The 26,664-nt window shown below is 37.7% G+C and overlaps 1 protein-coding gene across 3 annotated transcripts in view; it reads right to left on the bottom strand.

The window, feature by feature from the left end:
* The window catches only part of MKK6 (MAP kinase kinase 6), a 338,959-nt gene extending 313,934 nt beyond the window's left edge, over positions 1-25,025 (bottom strand). Inside the window, exons 1-2 of one of the 3 annotated variants that reach the window (XM_089423254.1) lie at positions 24,892-25,025; positions 24,519-24,702 (exon numbers count right to left, since the gene is read on the bottom strand). In XM_089423254.1, the coding sequence (XP_089279380.1) occupies positions 24,519-24,589 (71 nt within the window). In that variant the 5' untranslated portion in view covers positions 24,590-24,702; positions 24,892-25,025. The remainder of the gene's footprint in view (positions 1-24,518; positions 24,703-24,891) is intronic. The other 2 variants (XM_089423262.1, XM_089423257.1) reach the window with 2 other exon arrangements.
* Positions 25,026-26,664: the final 1,639 nt, after the last annotated feature.

The raw sequence follows: 26,664 nt of genomic DNA, 5'->3' as shown, positions 1-26,664 counted from the left end.
AAAATTCAAGTGTAAGAAAAATTTTGGAGGGTGTTTGTCGCAGCGACAACACTTTCTTTTATAACTTTGAAACTTAATCTTCAACAGTTAAGATCTAACCGTGAGATCAATGGCTCTCTTTTAATTAAATCATTAAGTGATCCACTTTAGTCACTTTATTAATAAAAACTCACATTAATGAAAAAGATATTCACCTTATTAATTAATTAATAAAGTGAACTTCTAGAAAGAAAACAAAAAAGATAAGATATAATTAATGACGATGTAACATCCTCTACGAATTGAGGACGAATGAGACAAAGTAGCCTATCAATCTCTGTAGGGTATAGTCCTGCATAAAGGGGGAAACCCCAAAAATTCCCACTGTTGGGCAAGTTTTCAGGCAGTTGGGTGAAGAAACCCAAAATTGGGGCTTGGAGTAAAGTTTAATCAATCGTTTTAAAAGAGACCCCTCTAGGAAATCTATAAATATGAGAGGGATGAATTCATTTTGGAGCATCAAGTGTCGATCAATTCATTTGTTTTCTTGAGCTTAGCTCTGAGGGTTTAAGACCCCTTTCTCCAAACCAATTTCGGTGGTGCAAGATTCCACCCTAGTTGGTATATCTTTTGCATTTTTTGTTTATCTTCTTGTTTTGGCATAATAGATTTTCTCCTCCTAAATGAGCAACAAACTCTTCCTTGCTTATGTGGATCAAGATCAATATCTTCTCTGAAATTTGGGTCTGGGCTAAACGTTGAGTCTTTGTGGAACAAGATTGAGCTCTTCTCTAACAATTAGGGTCTGGCCTGAACGCCAATTTCCTATGGAACAAGATCGAGCTCTCCTTTGAAAATGAGGATTTGGTTGTACATCAATTTTGTGTCAAAAATCGAGCCTTGCTCTGAGGATTGAATATGCGTAGAACGTTAACTCCCTGTGGATAGGCCACAAACCTAAGTCAAACAGACCACTGAGATAGATGAGTTATGGAACTTTGAAATCATACGAATTATAGGGCTGGATGATGTGGATTACAGGGGTTTGACAAGGAGAAATTCAGCGATTGAAAGACATGCAAATCACGGCAGATATGAGTGTTGAACTAACAGCGAGGGCCTAACTTCCAAGCGAGGGTGCTAAGAGTAAGAACGAGCCTTACAAACAAATCCGAGACTTCCAAAAGCAAGCTCAAAGCATTGGGAATTAGTCGCAGAAGCTCTGAGAACATTTTGGAATTTTTTGAAGCTGAATAACACAATCCCTTTTCAGAAATCAATCGCATTTTAGAAAGTTGTGTAGAAAGCAAGTTTTTTTTATTCTTTACTCATTGGTAAATCTAGCTAGTTTAGTCGGATCTGAGTAGAAGTTGACAGGTCTATTATGTTTAGAATAGTTGAACTATTGGAATTTTGATACTTATTAACAGTGCATTGAACCGTATAATATTACGGTATTATTTGAATGGTTGAATTATAATATTGCATTATATTGATGGTCGTAACTTGTATTGGAGTCAATGTTTGTAAAAAAAATGTTGAAAACTTAATTGTTTAAGAAGGCCCTAACCAGAATATAAAGCCCTAAGCAATGAAAAATTGCCCTAGTTCATTACACATGATTTCCATAAGCAAACACCCTCATGAAGATACCTGACTCAGCTACAAAAATTAACAAATAGGTCTCTTCCTTCAAGAAGGCACTTATATTTTGGGCCATTTTGAAAACAATGCTCAACACATGGTTCAAGGGCCCTTAACTTTAAGGGATTTTTAGTTTGCTCTTATGATATGGGATGATCATGATAATTATGGTTATAGTGTTTTGAGCTATCCAAGCATTGAGGAATTTTTTTGGCTAACTTTTGGAAGTTATATAACTGTATGAACTATGTAAGATTATGTTTATGGGTTGATGCCACACTTTCTTGAAGTGCATTAAGCACATAAGGATTGTACTTTCTTTTTTTCTTGAAATATAAAAGTACGTTTTTTCTTTTTGGGTGGAGGGGGATCATGCACTAAGTTCCCTGGGTAATTGATGGGTAATAAATAAGCCCACAAGGTGATTAGAGAAAATAATAAAATAATAAAGGGTGGTTGGCATAGATCCCTAGGAATACTCATGAGAAAGTATAAATACACGAGTACCACTGTACTAAATATGTGGGATTATTACATCGTACCAAACATGGCTTATGGAGTGAATCCTTCCATAAGGAATATTTGATGGTTTTACCCTACCTTAAGGTTCTTCCCCATATTCTTGTATTGTTTATGGTGTGAATGCATATTTATGAACTCAAGGTTTATTCTCAAGCTTGAGAGTTCATATTTTATCTATTATCTGTTAAATTTGGCAGCTAGGGATAAATTCCCTAGCCCTCCTATCATTTGATTAAGCAAAGGAAATATTATTGCAAGAAGTCATATATAATAAAGGGAATTTGATTTCCCATCAAGTCGGCGTTTATTGGAGGGAAATATTTAATATAAAATTCAAAATATCTCAAGTCGGCTCCCATATGAAAAGCCTTGTCCCAATCAATTATAAATAGTCATTGGATATGGATCACTTGGTAAAGTCAAGGATCTCGATTTACTTTGAGGCTAAATGTGTTTTACTTCTACGATTCATATACCTTCATTGTGGGCTTTGTGGTTCATCAACTTGGTTATGTTCTTTCATGGCTTGCTCTTAATAAAATCAGAGGCTTGCTATTCTTCAACTATGGTTCGTTTCTTTCCATGGTTCATATTCATGTCAAGCTCGCACATTCTTTTATGCACCCCTGTGGCATGATGTTAATAGAGGAGACTCATATGTCTTCAAGGTGACTCGCATTAAGACACAATAGGTCGTTATGTTCAGTAAGGCTCATTTCTCTCTTTAGTGTTTGTTGCGCTACATGATGGCTCACAAGCTTGCTAGGTTTTGTGATTCATGGCTCAATGGGCGGTGGTATTCTTAATTGCTCTGGCATCGTATTATAACCATGGAATCATTGCATCAGTTTTGTAGCATCGCTCTCATAGTGACAAATATCTTTGGTGGCTCAAATATCTTTTTTGATGGCTTATACATTGACAACATATCTCTTACGATGGCACATATATTCGAATATGTCTCACGATGGTCCATAGATCCTCATGGTAACTCGTATATACTCATTATGGTTTGCTTAGAACATTCATGATCTGCATATGCTAACTATGGCATGCTTGATCTAGGTAATATGTTTTACATGACCGTTGTGGTATGGCTCGAATAATCATTGTGTTTGACAGAGAATACATGTTGGACATGGTATAGCAAGAATCTTAGATTTGGCATCATATCTGAGGCTATAATATATGTAATTGATGTCATAATAACTTACAGTGAGGATAATATAATAGTGATTATAGAAAAGGTTCTAACAAACATGTACCCTTATGTTTATAATCAAGATGTATAAGGTTGTGACCTTCATAATGATAGTGACCTTGTTTGATAGATATATTCAGACTTGATATGCAATTTATACATATATACATATATTAGTGACCTCAGTATATGTTAGTAACTTTGATCTTCATTCTAATATATGACTAGGACCTTCAGGACAGTGTTCCATATGTATGGCAGTCATCTTATTGTATGGCATGACAATTACCTGGTTATAGAACAATAAGACATATGATAACAATTATGATGACAATTATGATGACAGTGCTCTAATATTGACAGTAACCCAGATGGACGTGGCTACAACCTTTTCTAATGATGTGGCAATGCTCTTATGACATTGATGGTTGAGTTCCTATGACAATGGTGGCAGTATGACTAATGTGACAATATCTTTATGAACTAGTTTTGTTCAATTCACAATTGTAGATGTGAACTGACTTGGGTTGGCCCTAGGAGGCCTGATGATATTGTTGTATCTCATTGTACTTTGTATCTCAGCTGAACAATTAATGAATATCTAATAGAAGAATAATTTGGACAGGTTTTCCCCCTTGTGGGGTTTTTCCCTAGTCTCTGACCAAAAATTTTGGTGTCCCCTTTGTGCATGTTTTTCTTTTGTTGTTCCTTTATATTTTGTTGCAATGTTGATGTTATTGTTCTTTCTACATAATTGCGAACGATGTTAAGGTTTTATGGGGTGAATGTGATATGTAAATGATGAAAAGTTAGTAAATGCAATTATCTAAAGCAAAGAACAATACAACCCTAAGAAAAATTAACATGGAACCGGAGTTGGGCTGAAGAAAAGTCATTGAGATCACCCCCCCTGAAGACACCGATGATGGAAGCAAGTGAAGATGGCAGAGACCTAAAAGAATGCTAGGGTTTAAAGGAAACCCTAGGGAAGTACTTTTATAGAGAAGCCAGGGTTTTGAGAAACCCTAGGAGTGGACATGATTTTTGAAAAGGCCTGGTATGATTCAAAATCATTCAAGTTATTCAAGTTCCTAATAGACTCAGACAAACCCTAGTATGAAACTTCTTTATATGACATGATCAGTGAGAAGCCCATGAGAGATTTGGAGAAACCCTAGGAGAAGGCTATGCTGCAGATTCAATGGTCATCATATACATTGATGGTTGGACTTGGTTGTCGATGAAGGAAGATGAAGGATACAGGTAGTACTCACAAAGATGCATCGCTTTTGAAGGTGGCATTGACAAATGGTTGATGGGCAGTGATGACTTATGGAGACAGGATAAAGAAGGAGCAGATGGTTTCCTACAATCCCTGTAAAGATAAGTAATTTTTTTCAAGGCTTATGTTATGTTGTTTATGACACTACTCTTGTTTAAATTTGTTAATTTTGTACTATTCTTCCTGCACGAATATTTGAATACTTCTTCTACTAACTCCTTTGATGAGGAAAGTTGATCCTTCTCAAAGATCATCATGATGTGAAGCAATGTAGGAAGGTTTAGCACTCCGCGATAGCTAAAAGCCTTCTACAATTTATATTAAAGTTAAGTACTTTCAAGACTTGTGTCATTTCTTTGCGTCACTATTCTAGTGAATTTAATATTTTCGATTATTGATAATTCTTTCTGCATAAGTATTTTATTTGTCCCTGGATGAGGATGTGACCCATCTTGAGGATCATCAAGATGTAGAGTAGTATAGGAAGAGCAAGTTCCTAGAGGGAGATGGTGCTAGAAACTTCAAAGGGAGTTGGAGCAGGATAATGTAGGAACCACTAGAAAAGGATGATAGTCCCGACAGGTACACTTTCATTATGATTATTTACTTGACTATTATTTCTCTTGCTCTTGTTCTTCGGTCACAAGTACATCTGAAGATTGTGAGGATCAAGCCCTCTATATCAAAGATTAAGGATGACGTAGAGCCATCACATGACTTATGAAATGGATAAGAGCTCAAGACCTCAGAGGAAGGATTGTTGTCTCCCTCGTTGATAACTATGATTGAAGAAGCTTCCTATTCAGAGGGAATATATTGAGGACAACTGTATGATATGATGATAAGAGCAATATGTCCTTCATGAAAGGAGTATGCTTGATATCTGAGATATAGCAGCGTCTGATGCTTCTGCATTATTGTTCAAATTGTGATATGTTTTCATAGAAAGAAGGCTAGGATGAGACCATAGCTCCTGTTGCCTGATGCATCTGATGTATGTGGAGTGAGCTTCCTTTATGAGGCACTTAAGGGAGAAGCATCTTTGGAGACCTTAGAGGCACATGAATAGAAGACTTATGGTTGTGGATTGAAGAAGGCTCCATACGAATTATAGCAAGTACCCTGAGCTTGGCATGCTTGAAATGATGCAACCTCTGATCTCTCTTCATGATTGAAGGTACGTCCTTGATATTTAATTTTATAAGCTAACAATTGATTTCTGACAAGATCAAGATCATCTCAGCATTCAGTACTAAAGGGAGTTGACCCTTGCACCCAAGATGATTCCACTCCTTGAGACCAAAAGTGTAACAAAAGGAAGATGAGGGCTTCCTTGTCAAGGAAAGTTTGTTGGCAAAGTCTTGGCATAATAGGTTTAACCTGAAGCAATTGAGAGAGCCTCATCTTCAAATTCAATTTTGATACATTCCCATGCAATGTTATCATAACCAAACCAGTGATCGAATCAGAAAACCTTGTGGACTGGGAACCGATCAAAACTGAACCAAAAAACCTGTTGACCAAAAACAGATAAATATTCAAATTTTAAAGAAAAACTTATATATACATGTGCATCCATATGAATCCAAACCATTTATACACAAATAAGCAAAATTTCTCATTTATATAGCTTCTAAGGGTGCACATAACCAAAAATACATCAACAAATAGGCTATAGATGGCCTCTAGCATAAAAATAAAATAAAAAAATCATGCTACAACAAATACCTACATATCATCAAAATCATTGCCTATATTGGGATCTCCGTCATCAATATAACCCTCTAAGCATTGAAATAAGATAGAAAAACAAAGCATGTTGTTAATTTTAGATAACAATGGTATGTTCTATTATGCTTAAGAGCAATTTACTTCAATTTTCCTTATTAGCCCAATATCAATTTCCAGATTAGCAATCACATTAACATGACAGTTAATGCAAATAGAACATAAATAAAAAGCAGAAGACAAGCCAGGATAAGAAAACACAATATTTGGTCGATGCCAAGGAAAACCCCAATGTGGGGAAACCCTTTGATCAAGTCTTCTTATTATTCTTCAAAAGTTCAGCACAAAGAGAGAGTACAATATACAAAATTCACTTGCCCAATAAGAGTCAAATATGTCCAGTCAAACTGCAGTAAATAGGATGCCCTAACCAAAAAGTCAACGTTGGTCAACTTAGCAAAAATCTTCCTCCAAATCAGCTCGGTCAAACCTAGTCAACTCGGCCTCCAAGGATAGTCTGAATCAGCCCAAAACAGTCCCGAAAATATCAATGAAGCGTGGTCAACACAAGGTCAAACATGTGGTCAACGTTGGTCAAACAGCTAAGAATTCATTGATTTTTGTGCCCATAAATGTGGCCTGCCCAAACAGAATTTCTCAAAGGAAAATCATAGTCAAACAAGGTCAAATATTGCATGGTCAACCCTTCTACAATTCGATCAACGCATAAAACAGAAAATTTCAAACTTGTCCTTCGCACGTGTGGAGGAGAGAGGCTGCCCAAAAATCTGTAGACCCAATCAGATGAGGAGAGAGAGATATGTGAGTGATGAATAATATCCAAATGAGGTAGATGCTCCTTCTATTTATATGCAACGCTGAGGATGAAGAGACATGTCTTTTGGGCTTCTGAGCCTACATTAGTTTGTTGATCAACCTTGACAATTTGTCCATAAACAAAATAAATTCATAATTCCATTTGTACATGTCAGAATGAGATGATCTTTAGATCAATCCTACACCTCTCGGAAAGAGGAATCCAATAAAAATATCAGCGTCATCATATGAGTTGTCTAAAGTTATGTGAAAATAATGTAAAATAAAGTATTATGAAAATAAAATAAAATAATTTTATTATGAAAAGGTGATGAGTTGTCCAAGGTGATAAAAGATAGTGGGTGATGAGGCTTGACCATAAACTGACTCAATGTATTCACTGCAAAACATATGTTCAGACAGGAGTTCACTAAGAACATTAGGGCCCCCACGAGTTGACAATACTCAAAAGGATTTCCCAAATTGGGCCCAGTGGCACTTCCGCATAACTTCTTTAAGTTCAGTTCCATTGGAGTAGTCACGAACTTGCAATCACCATCCCAAATCTTTCAAGTAGCTTCACAATATATTTTCCTTGAGAAAGGAAAATCTCACCTGGCTTTTGCCAGACCTCCAACCCTACGAAATAATGCATCAGTCCTAGGTCCTTCATTTCAAACTCAAAAGCCAACTCCCTCTTACAGTGATGAATAAGAGGGCCTGCACGTGTCAAAAAGAGATCGTCCACATAAGGTACCAAGATGAGAGGTATGTCATTCTCAACCTTAAAGTAAAGGTTTGGATCAACTTCACTTCTTGTAAAACCCAACATCATCAAATAGTTGTCGATCCTCTCATACCAAGCTCGGGGAGCTTGCTTCAACCCATAGAGGGCTTTCTTCAACCTACATACATGTGTCTGACAATCTTGAACTTCGAACCCCTCAAGTTGTTCTACATAGACTTCCTCCTTAATTGAACCATGCAAGAAGGCAGTTTTGACATCCATCTGGTGTAGGTTCCATCCTTGCAAGGCAGCAAGGGCTATAATCGAACAAATGGTGGTATATCGGGCAACAGGTGCAAATATCTCATCGTAGTCCACACCTTCCTTTTGAGAGAAGCCTCGAGCAACAAACCTGGCCTTGAACTTTTCAGCACTTCCATCAACTCCATGCTTGATTTTGTAGAGCCATTTCGAGGTGACAACGGATTTGTCCTTGGGTCTAGGGACTACATCTTAGACATCGTTCTTCATAATCAACTCATACTCTTCGTTCATAGCATCCTTCCAAACTTGGTACTTCACAGCTTCTTCGAATGTGCAAGGCTTAGTTTGAACAATGGTGCTCATGGCAGTTAAATACCCTTGGTACCTATTCAGCTTCTTACTTTCACAAAATGTCCCCCTTGGTGCAATATGTCTCTCGGCATCTTCGAGAGTTTCCCTAAGCCATGAGGGTCTCCTTTTTGAGAAGGCTCATGAGGAGGTGGATCAATGGGATCCATTGGTCCTTCAACATCAGGCATCGGCTCATCCTGCGGTTCTCCCTGTTTTCCTGTATCTGCTTCTTTGTCCTTCCTTGGAATAGGAAGGTTACTAATCTTCCCAAGGGCAACATCTTCATCAAAGGTGACATCGTGACTTATCTCCACTTCTCTTTGACCAGATACATAGATTCTATATGCCTTAGAAGTCTCATTGTAGCCCACAAATGTTCCTTTCTTCCCAAATGCATCCAATTTGCTTCTCTATTCTTCGGACACATGAAAATATATGCGACTACCAAAAATTCTAAAGTGAGAAACATCAGGCTTCTTACCGGTGAAAACTTCTTCGAGAGTTTTGGAGTCCAACACTTGATGACGGCATCTATTTTGAACGTACATAGTAGTGTTGGCAGCTTCCGCCCATAAGAACTTCGGAAGGCTTTGATCATGAAGCATGGCACGAGTGGCTTCTATAATAGAACAGTTCTTCCTTTCCGCAACACCATTTTGCTCAAGAGTATATGCGATAGTAGTCTCCCTCTTAATGTCAGCATCTCTACAATAGTCATTGAACTCATTTGATTCATATTCGGTTCCATTATCGATCCTCAATATTTTGAGCTTCTTTCCTTGTTTGATTTTCAACCAAGGCTTTGAAAGAACAGAACCATGAGAATACTTCGTCCTTCTTCTTTAAGAAATATATCCAAGTTTTGCGAGAAAAATCATCCACAAACATAGCATAATACAAATATCCACCCAAGGATGTCACAGGCATCATACCAGATAGATCAGAATGAACCAATTGCAAAATGTCGGTAGTTTTGCTATCACTTGAGGGGAATGGTCCCCTTGTATGTTTTCCTTCGACACATCCCTGACAAACACCTTCATTTTCTACTTTAAATTCGAGCATACCTGTCACCATTTTCCTCACATTGGGTAGAGCCTTATAATGTAGATAAGCAAACATCCAGTGCCATAATTCAAATTGAAGAGATGTGTCGCAAGACATAGCTCCCAATGGGCTTCCTCCAACTTCATATAGGCTATCAACCCTTAATCCAAGATTAAATGCTTCTTTGAAATTTCTTTTCCAAACACGTACCTTTCCATCAATGAATGCCACCTTGAATCCTTTATCTTCCATCGCCGAGATAGGTACCAGATTCTTCTTTAGATCAAGTACATATAGTACTTCTTGGAGATGAATGGTGTTACCTTGACTCAATTGAAGAGTAACATTCCCAACTCCCTTCATGGGATAGGTGGCATTGTCCCCAAGAATGATCTCCAAATTTGTATAATTTTCTATCAGATTTGAAAGAGCTTCCTTATACCCAGTGAAGTACCTTGAGGCACCACTATCAATCAACCAATTTCCCAAGGTATCCGATGGAAAGGCAGTAGAGAGGGAAAATATAAGATAAAATTCTTTTTGCTTGTTATCTACAACATTAGATTGATCATACCTAGAGTTTCTTGATCTTTTGGGAGGTCCACCATTTCCATGTTGAGTAGTGGGCACATTCCTTTTTCCTTTGTTGTTGAATCTGCCATTCCTTTGATTGTTGTTGCCCCTGTAATTGTTGTGGTTGTGGTTGTCATCATCATGAGGTGTATCCCTTCTATTAGGACACTCCCTAGCATAGTGGCCAAACCTATTACAAATGAATCATCTTCCCTTCCTTCCATCTTTGAAAACTCGGTCTTCCTTGACATTGCTTCTTTGAACCTGCATTGTTCTTCTTTTTAACAAGAGTGGAGAATGCAGTAGGTTCATTCCTATTTGAAGGCATGTCTCTCTCCATCATCCTTGCCTCTTCTTGAGTGCATCTAGTCAACAATTTATCAAAACGTAGAATCATGTCATTGTTGAGGATAGTAGTGTTGAACACATGCCATTCACGAGGGAGACCTCCAAGGGCAATGATAGTGAACTCCCTATCAGCAATAACTTCTCCAATTGAAAGAAGACCATTTTTTATCTCGGTTAATCCTCATGAAGTAGGATTGGATATCTTCATTTCTTCCCTTCTTTATGTCCTTCAACTTGTTTTTGAGGAAGAGAACTCGGTTTGCATTGCTAACTTTGAACATGTCAACCAACCTGTCATACATCTCCTTAGATGTGTTCAAATCGAAGATGTATGCAACCAAATGCTTGTTAATAGAATCCCTGATAATCTTCTTAGCTTTGACTTCATCTTTCTTGTACTTTGTCTTAACGGCAGCCAGTGCATTTGAAGGAGGTTCAGTAATCTTTCCCTGCACATAATCCATAACATCCTGCTCTTCCAAAGTCAAATCAAGGGACATCTTCCATGCATGATAATCAAACTTATCATTGAGCTTGTCATCAAGATTGAAGTAAGATGCGAAGGCCATTGAATCGTGTCCTTGTCCAACAAATCTCAGTGATTGCTCTTTTCACTCTTACTTGGGCTTTGCCTTCACCTCACCTCTGATACCATGTTAATTTTAGATAACAATGGTATGTTCTATGCTTAAGAGCAATTTACTTCAATTTTCCTTATTAGCCCAATATCAATTTCCAAATTAGCAATCACATTAACATGACAGTGAATGCAGATAGAACATAAATAAAAAGCAAAAGACAAGCCAAGACAAAAGGACACAATATTTGGCGGATGCCATGGAAAAAACCCCAATGTGGGGAAACCCTTTGACCAAGTCTTCTTATTATTCTTCAAAAGTTCAGCACAGAGAGAGAGTACAATATACAAAATTCATTTGCCCAACTACAGTCAAATCTGTCCAATCAAACTACAGTCAACAGGATTCCCTAACCAGAAAGTCAACGCATGTCAACTTAGCAAAAATCTTCCTCCAAATCAACTCAGTCAAACCCAGTCAACTCAGCCTCCAAGGATAGTCTGAATCAACCCAAAACAGCCTCGAAAATATCAGTTAAACTTGGTTAACACAGGGTCAACGCTAGTCAAACAACTCAGAATGCCTTGATTTCTGTGCCCAAAAATGCAGCCAACGAGTTCAATTGTTGCCCAGTCAATGCTGGTCAACCCTTATGCAATTCGGTCAACGCATAAAACAAAAAATTTCAAACTTATCCTTCGCACGTGTGGAGGAGAGCGACTGCCAAGAAATCCGTACACCCAATCAGATGAGGAGAGAGAGAGATGTGAGTGATGAATGATATCCAAATGAGGTAGATGCTCCTATTTATATGCAACGTTCAGGGTGAAGAGACATGTCTTTTGGGCTTCTGAGCCTACATTAGTTTGTTGTCCAACCTTGACAATTTGTCCATAAACAAAATAAATTCATAATTCCATTTGTACATGTCAAACTGAGATGATCTTTAGATCAATCCTACACCTCTCGGAAAGAGGAATCCAATAAAAATATCAGCTTCATCATATGAGTTGTCCAAGGTGATGTTTGGCCCTAGTTGCCAAATTTAACACATGTGAAGTCAAGATTTTGTTTGTGTGATGAGTACATTTTTAGTAGAGTCATGATAGAGGAGTTCGACAACCAATGCCACTAACATCAAAGTACATAAAGGGATTGGTGCTCTTTATTAAATACTAGTTCCTTACCCTTGTACATGACAAAATCCAATGGAAACTTTGCAATCCCAGCAATCCTGAAATCCTGAAAAAATTGTTAAGTCTGCTAAATTTTGAGTGAAATCTAAAATTCTACTTTCTCGATATGAAATCCAATGAGTTTGAAACCACTCTCAAACATCCTAAGCCATTTCATGGTAATGTTAAAATTTTAAGTAAAAGGATGAAAATGAAAGATCAAGGAGAATGTCACTTTTACTTTAAGAATTTAATATTACCATGAATTGCATAACAATACTAAGGTCGTAGGCTTGAATATTAGGCTGAGGGCCATAGGCTTGAGTATTAGGATAGCCTAGGAGAGAATTAAAAAGTCAACCAAATGAAAAGAACAAAAACAAAAAAAAAAACATGCAGTTTTTTTACACTAGCCTAGGAAGGTACAAACCGCATGGAACTGGTCCCTAACCAGTTGGTTCGACAAAATAGGATGGTTCGGTACCGAGCCCGCCTATTCCAGTTCAGACTAGTTTTGGGCCAAAAATAGTCAAACTAGCCGATTTTGGTCCGGTTTTGATAACATTGTTCCCATGATGAGCCAACAGCTAGATGGATTCTTGATTTGCAGTATGTTCTTTGAGCCATATATTGCCAGGATATGCATATTGGAATGTTGCATAGATGGTATTGGGATAAATAAACAATGTAGTCTTTCATGAACTATGAGACATTGCCAAATACGTGAGACTTTATGGATACATTGATGAGGAGAATGTTGTTGTCTGGAAGAGCGCATCTAAATGCTACCTATGTTTGCCCTGGTTTCCTGGATGATTTCCTAACATAGAAATTTGTTGCTTTATTGCTAGCATAGGTGGCTACGAGACAGTGTGATTGAGAAAGGTCTTTGGAGAGTTATTTGAGCATATGTTGGGCACGACTATGATATACTATGACATATTGTGGGATCCGACATGCAGAGAATCATGTGTTCCATGACATGTCCGAGCACATTGAGATCAGATATCATATCTGGGATATCGTGCAGAGAGAAACTATGAGACTCCATCAAATTTTGATTGATGAACAGGCAGACAATTGGATCCTTGTGTTGCAGCATGTGAGCTTGTGGTTGACCCAATATTCTCTAGGTGTCATGCACTATGGTCAGGACTAACAGTCGTAAGCCTAGTGAAGGCACTGATGAGAGGGAGGGGTCACGTTTGATCGAGGACACTGAGTTATGCTCTTCCACCCTGTTTGAGCTCCCAGGGAGAGGAATTGGGTCAGAGAGCTCCTTGAATTGAGGGAACTCTAGACAATAGGATAGTATGTGATCATTACCTTCTACGGTAAGTCGTATCCTGCCTATTGTCAAGCAATAGGATATTCTGTGATCCTTTCCTTCCATGGTAAGTCGTATCCTGCTTATTGTCTCTCTTTGGTACTAACGAGGATAACCTAGTTGACATCCTACCCACAAGTTGGGATTGTTGGGATTGTTTCCCACCAATCTGGCCAATGGGTGTTGGCTACTTGAGTTAGGTGCGATCCTTACCATTTATGGTAAGTAGTATCCTGCTCAAGTTATGGGATGCAGGTGTTCTACCACTAACTCTTGAGAGTCACAATGGGCAGATCAACAAACAATAGGATAGTGTGACCCTTACCTAAGTGTATCCTACCCCTTGTCACCAGCCATTAGGATAGGCGTGATCCTTACCTTTCATGGTAAGCGGTATCCCTCCTATTGTTTGTGGATATAGGGTAGTAGCTGGAGCTCCCCTGTGATGATTCTTCTTCTTTAGATTGAGACATTATTGTTCAACTGATGATTAAAGGAGAGACAAGTTGGGATGGGATGTGTTAAGATGGATATCTTATTGATATAACTAAGAAGGAAGTCATGTAATTTGAATTGGAGACTAGTAGGGTTTGGAGGATTGATCTCCCCTACCTTTGATGGTGCATTATTCTTCTTCTATGAGACAAGGTGAGATATGATGATGTTGAAACTGCTTGCCTTCTTATATTGTGACATGTACATCCAAGATGAGTCTTATGATGCAAATGGAAATTCCTCCCCTAGATGAGAGGGAGTGTTAAATTTGGCAGCTAGGAAGAAATTCCCTAGCCCTCCTTCCCTCATTTGATTAAGCAAAGGAAATATTATTGCAAGAAGTAATATATAATAGAGGGAATTTCATTTCTCATCGCGTCAGCTTCTATTGGAGGGAAATATTTAATATAAAATTCAAAATATCTTAAGTTGTCTCCCATATGAAAAGCCTGTCCCAATAAATTATAAATAGTCATTGGATATGGATCATTTGGTAGAGTCAAGGATCTCGATTTACACTGAGGCTAGATGTGTTTTACTTATGCAGTTCATATACCTTCATTATGGGCTCTATGATTCATCAACTTGGTTATGTTCTTTCATGGCAAGCTCTTTATTAAACTAGAGGCTCGCTATTCTTTGACCACGGTTCGTATTCATGTCAAGCTCGCACATTCTTTTATGCATCCCTATGGCATGATGTTATTATAGGTGGCTCGTATGTCTTCAAGGTGATTCGCATTAAGACATATTGGCTCGCTATGTTCAGTAAGGCTCGTTTCTCTCTTTATCATTTGCGGTGCTACAAGATGGCATGCAGGCTTGCTAGGTTTGGTGATTCATGGCTCAAAGGACGTTGGTATTGTTAATTGCTTTGGCATCGTATTATAACCATGGCATCACTGAATCAATTTTGTAGCATCGCTCTCACAATGACAGATATCTTTGGTGGCTCGAATATCTTTCTTGATGGCTAAGACATTGACGGCATATCTCTTACGATGGCACATATATTTACTATGGCTCGAATATGTCTCATGATGGTTAGCGTATCTCTTACGATGGCACATATATTTGGATGTCTCACGGTGGTCCATAGATCCTCATGGTAACCCATATATACTCACTATGGTTTGCTTAGAACATTCATGATTTGCATATGCTAACTATGGCACACTTGATCTAGGTAATATGTTTTACATGACCTTTCTGGTATGGCTTGAATAATCACTGTGTATGATAGAGAATAAATGTTGGATATGGTATAGCAGGAACCTTAGATCTGGCAGCATATCTAAGGCTATAATATATGTAATTGATGTCAGAATAACTTACAGTGAGGATAATATAACAGTGATTATAGAAATGGTGCTAACAAACAGTAACCCTTATGTTTATAATCATGGTAAGGCAACGACCTTCATAATGATAGTGACCTTGTTTGACAGATATATTCAGACTTGATATGGCAGTTTATACATATATACATATATCAATGACCTTAGTATATATTAGTAACTTTGATCTTCATTTGGATATATGACTGGGACCTTCAGGACCGTGTTCCATATGTATGGCAGTCATCTTATTGTATGGCATGATAGTTACCAGATTCTAGAACATTGAGACATATGATGACAGTGCTCTTATATTGACAGTAACCCAGATGGACATGTCTACAACCTTTTCCAATAATTTGGCAATGTTCCTATGACATTGATGATTGAGTTCCTATGACAGTGATGGCAATGTGACTATTGTGACAGTATCTCTATGAACTAGTTTTATTCAGTTCACAATCGTAGATGTGAACTGACGTGGGTTGGCCCTAGGATGCCTAATGTAATTGTTGTATCTCATTGTACTTTGTATCTCAGTTGAATAATTGATGAATATATAATAGAAGAATTTAGACGAGTTTTCTCCCTTGTGGGGTTTTACCTGTCTCTGACCAAAATTCCGGTGTCCCCTTTGTGCATGATTTTCTTCTGTTGTTCCTTTATATTCCGCTACAATGTTGATGTTATTGTTCTTTCTACATAATTGCTAATGATGTTAAGATTTTATGGGGTGAATGTGATATGTAAATGATGAAAAGTTAGTAAATGCAATTATCTAAAGCAAAGAACAATATATCCCTAAGAAAAATTAACATTATCTAGTAAGGTTTCCTATAATATGTTGCCTCCACAAGCAAACAAAGAGTTCCCCACTGATGCTAGCAATCTTAGAGGAACCCATGTCCCCAAAGCCCCCTATCAATGGTTAGGCCCCAATGGTACATATTGATGTTGATCCTTTGACTACAAGTTGGGGCAAGACCCCAAATGATCATGATCATTTCCCCTCCAATAGCCGACATGGTTGTTGACTAATGCTCTCTTGTTCGGACTTGTGCCCTTTGATATGCTTGCAATTGATTTCGAGGTGTTTTGGCCTAAACTAGCCATCTATCATTTTTTGAGTATGCTCATGACTTTGACAGAATGATGTGGTATTTTGAATTCAACTAGCCCCATATTTGAGATTTGCACTTGTTTGTAGAGGTTGCCTAGACAGTATGCCATTTTGTATTAAAGCTTAAACATATAGCCTATTAGTAGAATTTATGGGATGTTGTATTAAAAAAAGAAATTCATACTAACTCTACAGTAATCCACCCATGATGATCACTACTTTGCCATAAAATACAAAAATAAACATGAAATATTTTTTACGCTAGCCTAGGAAGGTACAGACCGCATGGAACTGATCCCAAACCAGCCAATTTGGTACCAAACCAGCCTATTCTGGTTCGGACCGACTTTGGGCCAAAAACAATCAGACCAGTCGGTTCCATTAGTTCCGGGCCAATTCTGATAACATTGTTCCCATTATGAGCCGACAACTAGATGGATTCTTGATTTGCAATATGTTCTTTGAGTCGTACAGTGCCAAGATATGTATATCGAAATGTTGCATAGATGGTATTGGGATACCTAGACAATGTAGTATTTCATGAACTAAGACACACTGTCGAATACGTGAGACTTTATGGATACACTGATGATGAGAATGTTGTTGTCTGGAAGAGCACATCTTAATGCTACCTATGTTTGCCCTGGTTTCTTGGATGACTTCCTGGCATAGAAATTTGTTGCTTTATTGCTAGCATGGGTGGCTATGACACAGTATGAATGAGAAAGCTCTTTGGAGAGTTGTTTGAGCACATGTTGGACACGACTATGATATACTATGACATATTATGGGATCCGACATGCATAGAATCTTGTGTTCCACGACAGGACCGAGCACATTGAGATTAGATATCATATCTGGGATATGGTGCAAAGAGGATCTATGAGACTCCACATTTTGATTGATGAACAGGCAGACAATTGGATCTGTGTTGCAGCATGTGAGCTTGTGGTTAACCCAATATTCTCTAGGTGTCATGCACTATGGTCAGGACTAATAGTCGTAAGCCAAGTAAAGGCACTGATCATAGGGAGGGGTCACGTCTTATCAAGGACACTGAGCTATGCTCTCCCCCCCTATTTGAGCTCCCAGGGAGAGGAATTGGGCCGGAGAGCTCCTAAGGTTGAGGGAACTCTAGACAATAGGATAATTTGTGATCCTTACCTTCTACGGTAAGTCGTATCCTACCTATTGTTGAGCAATAGGATATTCTATGATCTTTACCTTCCACGGTAAGTCGTACCTGCTTATTGTCTCTCTTTGGTATTGACAAAGTATACCCCAGTTGGCATCCTACCCTCAAGTTGGGCTTGTTGGGATTGTTTCCCACTCATCTAGCCAATAGGTGTTGGTTACTTGAGTTAGGCGTGATCCTTACCATTTATGGTAAGTAGTATCCCGCTCAAGTTATGGGATGTAGGTGTTCTACCATTGACTTTTGAGGGTCGCGATGGGCAGATCAATAGACAATAGGATAGAGTGTGATCCTTACCCTCTGTGGTAAGTGTATCCTGCCTATTGTCACCAGACATTAGGATAGTCATGATCCTTACCTTTCATGGTAAGTGGTACCCCTCCTATTGTTTGTGGATATAGGGTGGTAGTTGAAGCTCCCTTATGATGATTCTTCTTCTTTAGATTGAGACATCATTGTTCAGCTAATGATCAAAAGAGAGACAAGCTAGGATGAGATGTGTTATGTGATTTGACTTGGAGACTAGTAGGGTTTGGAGGATTGATCTCCCCTACCTTTGATGGTGCATTATTCTTCTTCTATGAGACAAGATGAGATATGATGATGTCACACTTGATCTAGGTAATATGTTTTACATGACCTCTGTGGTATGGCTCGAATAATCACTATGTATGACAGAGAATAAATGTTGGATATTGTATAGCAGGAACCTTAGAATTGGCAACATATCTAAGGCTATAATATATGTAATTGATGACAGAATAACTTACAGTGAGGATAATATAGCAGTGATTATAGAAATGGTTCTAACAAACAGTAACCCTTATGTTTATAATCATTATGTATAAGGTAAAGACCTTCATAATGATAGTGACCTTGTTTGCAAGATATATTCAGACTTGATATGGCAGTTTATACATATATACATATATCAGTGACCTCAGTATATGTTAGTACCTTTGATCTTCATTCTGATATATGACTGGGACCTTCAAGGCCGTGTTCAATATGTATGATAGTCATCTTATTGTATGGCATGGCAATTACCTGATTCGAGAACAGTAAGACATGATGACAGTTATTATGGCAGTGCTCTTATATTGACAGTAACACAGATGGACATGGCTACAACCTTTTTTGATGATTTGGCAATGTTCCTATGACATTGATGGTTGAGTTCCTATGACAGTGATGGCAGTGTGACTAATGTGACAGTCAATGTTTTAAAACTCCGATTCGGGTTCAAAACTGGCCGAGGGTCGGCTCTGACTCCAACTCCGACTCGGTATCGACTCGATCGTTGTAAAAAATACATTAAATATTTATTTTTTTATGAAAAAACATAATTTTAAAGATTTTCATTCATGTTTCCAAACACAAAGCATTAGAATATAGAGAGGAGACAATATATGATCAAAGTAGGCTCATGAATATCCATTATATCAAAATGGCACCCATTGCACTGTCCAATACATACATGATATAAACATCAAAACAAAAACACATAACCAAGGAAGTACTAAATTGCCTCTACAACAAAAGCAAACTGTAAAACATTACTAGTCACCAGTACTACTAGCTACTGCTAAAGAAGCCAACATCATCTGGCTCAAGCTCTGAATCAGAGTTAGAGAGGGAAACCCATGGATCCTCCTCCTCCTCATCACCATCTCCAACTGCGACTGTAGAAGTAGTAGCACCAGCAAGCACATCGTCAGAATCAAACTTTGATGGATGACTCTCCACTACCCAATCTAATGTTGGATCAATATCTTCCAACACAATGGGATTTGTATCAAGTCTTTTGTTCAGCAATTGGTTGTGTCTTAGCCAGAGGTTGTATTGGACATAGACTAGATCATTTAACCATTTTTGTTCCAAACAGTTTCTCTTCTTCGTGTGAATCCTCTCAAAGACAGACCAATTGCGCTCACACCCAGTAGCACTGCAAGTTTGACTCAAAATACGGATTGCAAACTTCTACAATTGAGGACAATGGCTACCAAATGCCTCCCACCATTGTGCTGCAAAAAACATAGTTGTGTAATGAGTTAGCTCAACAAATTATATCCAACTTTCAAATTATAAACAATTTAACAAAATAAGAATTTGAAAATTGAAATTGTTTGTTTACCTAGCTCATATGCTTCCCTTGCAATCCTTGCTAGGTTCTTGCCAAAGGTACCTATGGCTCTGCTGAAACAAGTGATCTGTCAGTGTATCTCTAGCTGATCACTCTCCTTAGGGACCATGCGGTCAATGCAATCAATCAATCCATCTTTAACCTCCCCAATCAAAGCCTCAACCTCCAGAGCTTTATAATGATACCTTGGGTTCAGAAAAAACCCAACTGCATGTATAGGGCGATGGAGTTGATTGTTCCATCTTTGATCAATGATTTCCCAAATGAGACCATACTTAGCCACTCTATCCTTGTATACTCCCTGTATTTTCTCTTTTGCTTGATCCATAGCCCCATAAATGAAGCCCACAGCCAATCTTTCCCCATCCACCAACCACAACACCTTAACCAGTGGCTCAGAACCTTCACAATCTCTATTGCCTTTTTCCAAAATATTTCTTCATTAACTTTCTTTCTCACATCTTTGCCATTCTGTTTGCAAGACCATTGACATTCATTCCATTCATCATTGGAATACACCCTTTGCAAGTTTCTATGTTGGGAAAGCATAGATTGCAATGTCAAAAAATTGAGTTGCAAATCTAGTGATGGCGGGCCTAATAATACCCTTGCCACTTGTGTGTTTCCTCATCAGGCTCAAAATCCATGAGTGATTGTAGATATATTTTGTTATGCTTTTGGCATGCTCTACAGTGTTCTTGACCCAACATATTTTGCCAATATCCTTGAGCATGAGGTCTATGCAATGTGCAGCACATGGGCTCCAAAAGATGGTTTTGTGTTTTTCCTCTAACATTTTACCAGCAAGAACATAGTTAGAGGCATTATCTGTGATGATTTGAACAACATTAGTCACCCCCACCTCTTCAACAACCTCATCCAAAAGTTGAAACAACAAGTGTGCATCTTTCACCCTATCAGATGCATCAACTGATTTTAGAAACATGGTTCCCTGTGGGCAAAATATAAGAAAGTTTATGATGGTACAGTTCCTTTGATCAGTCTGTCCAAATAACATGATGGTACATCTTGTTTTTTCCCATGAGCTTTTGAAATCTTTCAAATATTCATCAATGGAGAAAACTTCTTTTTGCAAAAGAGATACCCTTAACTCATGCATAGTAGGGCCTTTGAAACCCTTTCCAATAGCAAATATGGCACAAACATAGGTTCATAATATTTTGAACGAGAAGCATTGAAGGGGATATCAGCATCATACCACCATTTAGCTATGTAATCACAGGCAGTCTCTCTCAATTCTTTCTTCCAATGGTCATCTAAAGTGGGTTGCATTTGACCTTCGCATTTGACCTCTATTAACTTGAGGACCATGGGCACTATCAGAGGGAGAGGAGGGCATGAAATAACTTTTGTTAACACCCTTCTTTTTCATTTTACCCTTACCCTTTTCTTGAATAGACTCCAAAGAGGGAGGAACATAGAGAAAGGGGTTGGATGCATCAGTGCAAGGGATAGATGAAGAGCCCTCATAATCAAAATTGGGGTTGGCAGCCATCATGTGTTTTATACTCCTCTTCCTCCCAATTTTAGCCTCTATTTATTTTTGCCTAGCTTTTTCTTCCTCAAACTTCTCAAATTTATCTAGCAACTCCTTCCTAATCTCCCCAATTTGTTCTAATGGTGCTTCACATGGAGTAATTTGGCCTCTAACACCAGCCAAGTGTTGTTTCAGCCTATGAATGCCCCCTCCACCTCCCTTAATTTTTCTATGACAAAATTTGCAATGCATTTGATTATCAATCATTTCAGCATATGCCCAAGCAACATCTTTCATTCTAGGAGCCATTTTCTGATATTTGGACTTGGAAATGAAAAGAAAAAATCTGAAAATGAAAATAACAAAAAAAACAATGCTTCAATGTTCATTTCTTTTACAAAATTTACTCTCTTTAATTTTCAGATTTGCACAAAAAAAGCAAAAACAGAGTTTTGAAGTGAAAAAAAAATAAAAATAAATAAAAAATACCTCTAGGCACGAATTGCCTCCTCAATGCTGCTCCAACAAACCAATTCCTCAATGTTGCTCCAATGGCTGCCCAAGAAGCTCTTCACTGTTGCTCCAATGATTGCCCAAAACTCCTCACTGTTGCTCCAAAAACCAACTCCACAAGACTTCACAAACTCCTCACAAATTCTCACACAAATGCAATGCGATAGCTATGAGGAAATGTGATGGGGTTGGGTAGCTTTTATAGGCTTGGGAGAGGTAGATGAACTTAAAGAAAACCTGAAACCAAATTATAATTATGTTTGGGGTCCAATTTTCCCTCCAAACAAATCATTGGGCGTCTTTGGGTGTCATTGGCCAGTTCCACCAGTTTAACACGGACTCGGTCGAGCCGGCCGGTTTGTTACCAAACCAGCCAAGTCGGTGACTGGCTTGGCCAGTTTGGTAACAAACCGGCCACCAGACCGGTTTTTCCGCTGAGCCGGACCTGCCAGGGGTATGGCTCGGTCAGCTCAGCCGAATTTAAAAACACTGGTGACAGTATCTCTATGAACTAGTTTTGTTCAATTCACAATCGTAAATGTGAACTGACTTGGGTTGGCCCTAGGAGGCCTAATGTAACCGTTGTATCTCATTTTACTTTGTATCTCAATGGAACAATTGATGAATACATAACAGAAGAAAAAATTTGACAAGTTTCCCCCTTGTGGGGTTTTGCCTTGGTCTTTGACCAAAAATTTTGGTGTCTCCTTTGTTCATGCTTTTCTTCTATTGTCCTTTATATTCTAATGCAATGTTGATGTTATTATTCTTTCTACATAATTGTTAATGATGTTAAGATTTTATGGGGTGAATGTGATATGTAAATGATGAAAAATTAGTAAATGCAATTATCTAAAGCAAAGAACTTCCGATGCAATGTTGATGTTATTGTTCTTTCTACATAATTGTTAATGATGTTAAGATTTTATGAGGTGAATGTAATATGTAAATGATGAAAAGTTAGTAAATGCAATTATCTAAAGCAAAGAACAATATAGCCCTAAGAAAAATTAACATTATCTAGTAAGGTTTCCTATAATATGTTGCCCTCCACAAGCAAACAAAGAGTTCCCCACTAATGCCAGCAATCATAGAGGAACCCAAGTCCCCAAAGCCCCCTATCAATGGTTGGGCCCCAATTGTACATATTGATGTTGATCCTTTGACTACAAGTTGGGGCGAGGCCCCAAATGATCATGATCATTTCCCCTCCAATAGCCAACATGGTTGTTGACTAGTGCTCTCTTGTTCGGACTTGTGCCCTTTGATCTGCTTGTGATTGATTTCATGGTGTTTTGGCCTAAACTAGCCGTCTATTACTTTGAGTATGCTCATGACTTTGACAGCATGATGTGGTATTTTGAATTCAGCTAGCCCCAAATTTGAGATTTGCGCTTGCTTGTAGAGACTGCCTAGACAGTATGCCATTTTGTATTGAAGCTTAAACATATAGCCTATTAGTAGAATTTAAGGGAAGCTGTATTAAAAAAAGAAATTCATACTAACCCTGCAGTAATCCACCCATGATGGTCACTACTTTGCCATAAAACAATCAAAATATGCAATTGCTAGAGGAATTAGTATTACAATCAAACTGTCGTGTTTTAGCGAAAAAGCCCAATTGTTACAAAACTGCTCTGTCTAATGTAAATATTAAGAAAATCAAGCGTGATAAAATGTGGATAGTAGTGACACGTCCTTGAACAATGGTTGTCCATATGCTGCACTGTTGTTGGAACTAGCATGATGATTGGCAAAATCTGTTTTGGACTAAAAAACCCTAGATTTTGCATACCTTATTTGTCCAATTCTATAGATCATATTATCAGTAGCATGACATAAGCTAAAATGTCGGATGTATGGTCATGTTTATTGTCATTTCTCCAACCGTTGTTGTCCAGATTCGCCCTTGCCATACAAGTTATTATTTAACACTAACACACCGGGCTGCTAAAGAAACTTTTGTTCCTAAATAACAGCTGTCTGCAGTGTATGAGACATTAAAGTAAAAAGCATCGATAGTCCTGAAAAATTGCGATGATATGTTTTCCCAAAAATAATCAAAAAGAGTGTGTTGATATCTAGAACTTCTGGAAGTAAATAGACCATGATGACTGAACACACCAAGTGTGGACCTCAAAAGTGATGGCAAGAACCTCGGTTGCCTAATAAGCGAGGAGCTACTTTTGAGCACTGAGTTTCCCAGCGCAAAATAAGAAGAAACGACTTTTGGAAAGAAACCCCAATTCTTATGTGACTACTAATTATATGCGAGTATTGGTCATAACAGTGATTTCACCAATCATTTCCGCGTTCTGCTCCAAATTCTCTCTTATTGCAATGCGAGTATAATTAAAAAAATTACAGAACAAGCTGTGGGAAAAAATCTTACTTCTTGCTTGACTGCCGTATAGAATGTGAGAGATGAAAACATAAACCAAAGTAACATGTGGGTATTGTTCATGTTTGTAATTTCACCGATCATTTATATATCCTGCAATCTAATGTGATCATCTATGAAATAACCTATTTCAAGCCTAACTTATCTCTGCAAAAAGATAGATTGATAAATTAAAGTGGGTGTTATTCAAAAACGGCGATTACATCCAATGTTAAATGAGGAATGGAAATCTAAGAGAGACGGAGATTTCATACAAGAAATTGGTAATGGGTGCCTCCTGCGCAGGAACTGCGAGCTTGAGCTGTTTGAGATCCTTCTTCCTCATGGCTTCTTCTGGTAGTGAAGTCAATTGATTAATATTTTCTCCACCTTAACCTTAGCTTGGTCTGCCTTTAACAGTCCTCCAGGTGGACGAAATATTTCGTGCGACTGAGTAAACTTAGAGGCGCCAACCAAATTGAAAAAGAATAAATTCGAATCCCTCTCGATGAAATGAGAGGAGAAGAGATGAAATGAAATGAGGTGAGATGCAGTTGATGCCTATAAAATGCGCGTGAAATCAATAGAAATTTTTCTATAAAAATAGTTGATAAAATATTTTGCTGGAGACAACGAAAGCGGGGGTACCTGGTCGAGAATGTTTTGAAACCTGTCCGGGTGGATCGAATTGTAGGGTGAATTTCTTTAGTCAAGTTTGTTGAACTGTTCAAAAGTGGAGCGTTAAGAGTTGGAACTCTGGTTTGTTTGGTTGGAATTTAAATTTATATATGTAATAATATTGTTGGGTTGGCCTCAAATTATATATATTTATTTATTTATTTATTTATTAATTAAATAATTAAGTAAGTTGAAAAAAAGGGATGGTTAATTATTAAAATATGTCATTATTTTTGGAATTCTTTCGCAAAATAAATATCTTACCATTGTTAATTTTTTTTTGATAAATTAGCAAAATAAATATCTTATGATTGTTAATTTTTTTTATTGTAATACTTTTTTCCAAATTAAAGATATATTTTCCCAACTCCTATACATGTCACTAAGGATTCTCTATTTCTTTTTTGGAATCAATATGGATGAGTTGTGTTTATTACCAGACTACAACTCATTAACACCATATGGTTGTGGCATCCTAGTCAAAGGATTGCTTTTGTGAATCATGAAAGTCTTTGTAATAAATTGTCATATTGGGAAAGGTGTCACTTGCACTTGTTCATAATAGGTATCTATCCAAAAAAATTGTTTAAAATAATCATTTTTAAATGTCAAAAAATAGTAAAAAGATAACTTATATGTTGGTGACCAAAAATAGGCGATGGTCCAAAATGAGGTACATGAATAAAGAGTGCAATGGATGGGCCTAAACCATCTTTGGCAATGGTCAAAAATGAGGGAGATGAATAGATAATGCAATGGATGGGCTTAGTCCATATTTGATAAAGTAAACATCAAATAAATTAATAAGATGGAATAAAGAGCAACACAAGAAAAATATGATAAAGAACCATAGAGTTGGAAGCAGTGCCAATACACTACTCACCTATTATTTAAGGTTAAGAGGAAATTGGTGATAAGGTTCATGCTAATGTTTGATAATGGTTGATGAAACTCATGTTATCTAGAACTCTTAAATGTGATATGTTCACACCATCTTTTGCAACATTGTTTTTTCAAAGTTAATAGAGGAAATAAGGAATATCCTAAGGAAGCTCATAAATGGATCTGACCCCAAAGGGGGTATCTGCTCATGTGCGATAACTTCCATGGAGTTATATATGCAAAAAAGAGCTCCCGCTAATTATAAAACACTAATTTTGCCATTAAACCCACCTCCAAAATATTAATTACAAACAAAACTCTGTCAAGTGTAATTGGTGCCACAAACAGGGACAAATTGTAAATAAATGGTCAAACAAGTCATCTTTGTGCCTAGACCATAAAGGCAAGCAAGGGGGGACAAAGAAAAACACTAACATGGTGTCCAAAAAAGGAAGCTAAGCCTAAGAAAAATAAGAGAGGGATGAGGACTCCCAAGTACATAAAGTTGAAAGTAAGCCAGAAGTTATACCCACTCCAATTACAAATTGTTTCAATGTCCTTGGAAATGAATATGGAGATACATGAGAATAAGACAAAACAAAGAAGAGGGAAAACTAGAAGATGAAAAACATAATCCCTAATGTGACCCTAATCCCAAACAAAACAATATCAACATCATGAGAACAATGATAAAGAGTTGAGTTCAATCCAAAGGAGACTTAGATCATGTTCCTATCTTGCGTTAGTTGGAGAAGTAAGACAGCCCTAAAAGCCACTTCTAATTTAAGCTAAACTAGCTCAAGGAATAACACTTCTTAGAAATGATCAAAAGAGAATGGCAATCAATACGGGGTCTAGGGA

Source organism: Pinus tabuliformis, chromosome 6 (assembly GCF_031772625.1).
Source record: "Pinus tabuliformis cultivar Carrire ecotype Pingquan chromosome 6, CPIR1, whole genome shotgun sequence".
In the NCBI taxonomy this organism is placed as follows: Eukaryota; Viridiplantae; Streptophyta; class Pinopsida; order Pinales; family Pinaceae; genus Pinus; species Pinus tabuliformis.
This window is presented reverse-complemented; position numbering and strand designations above follow the sequence as displayed.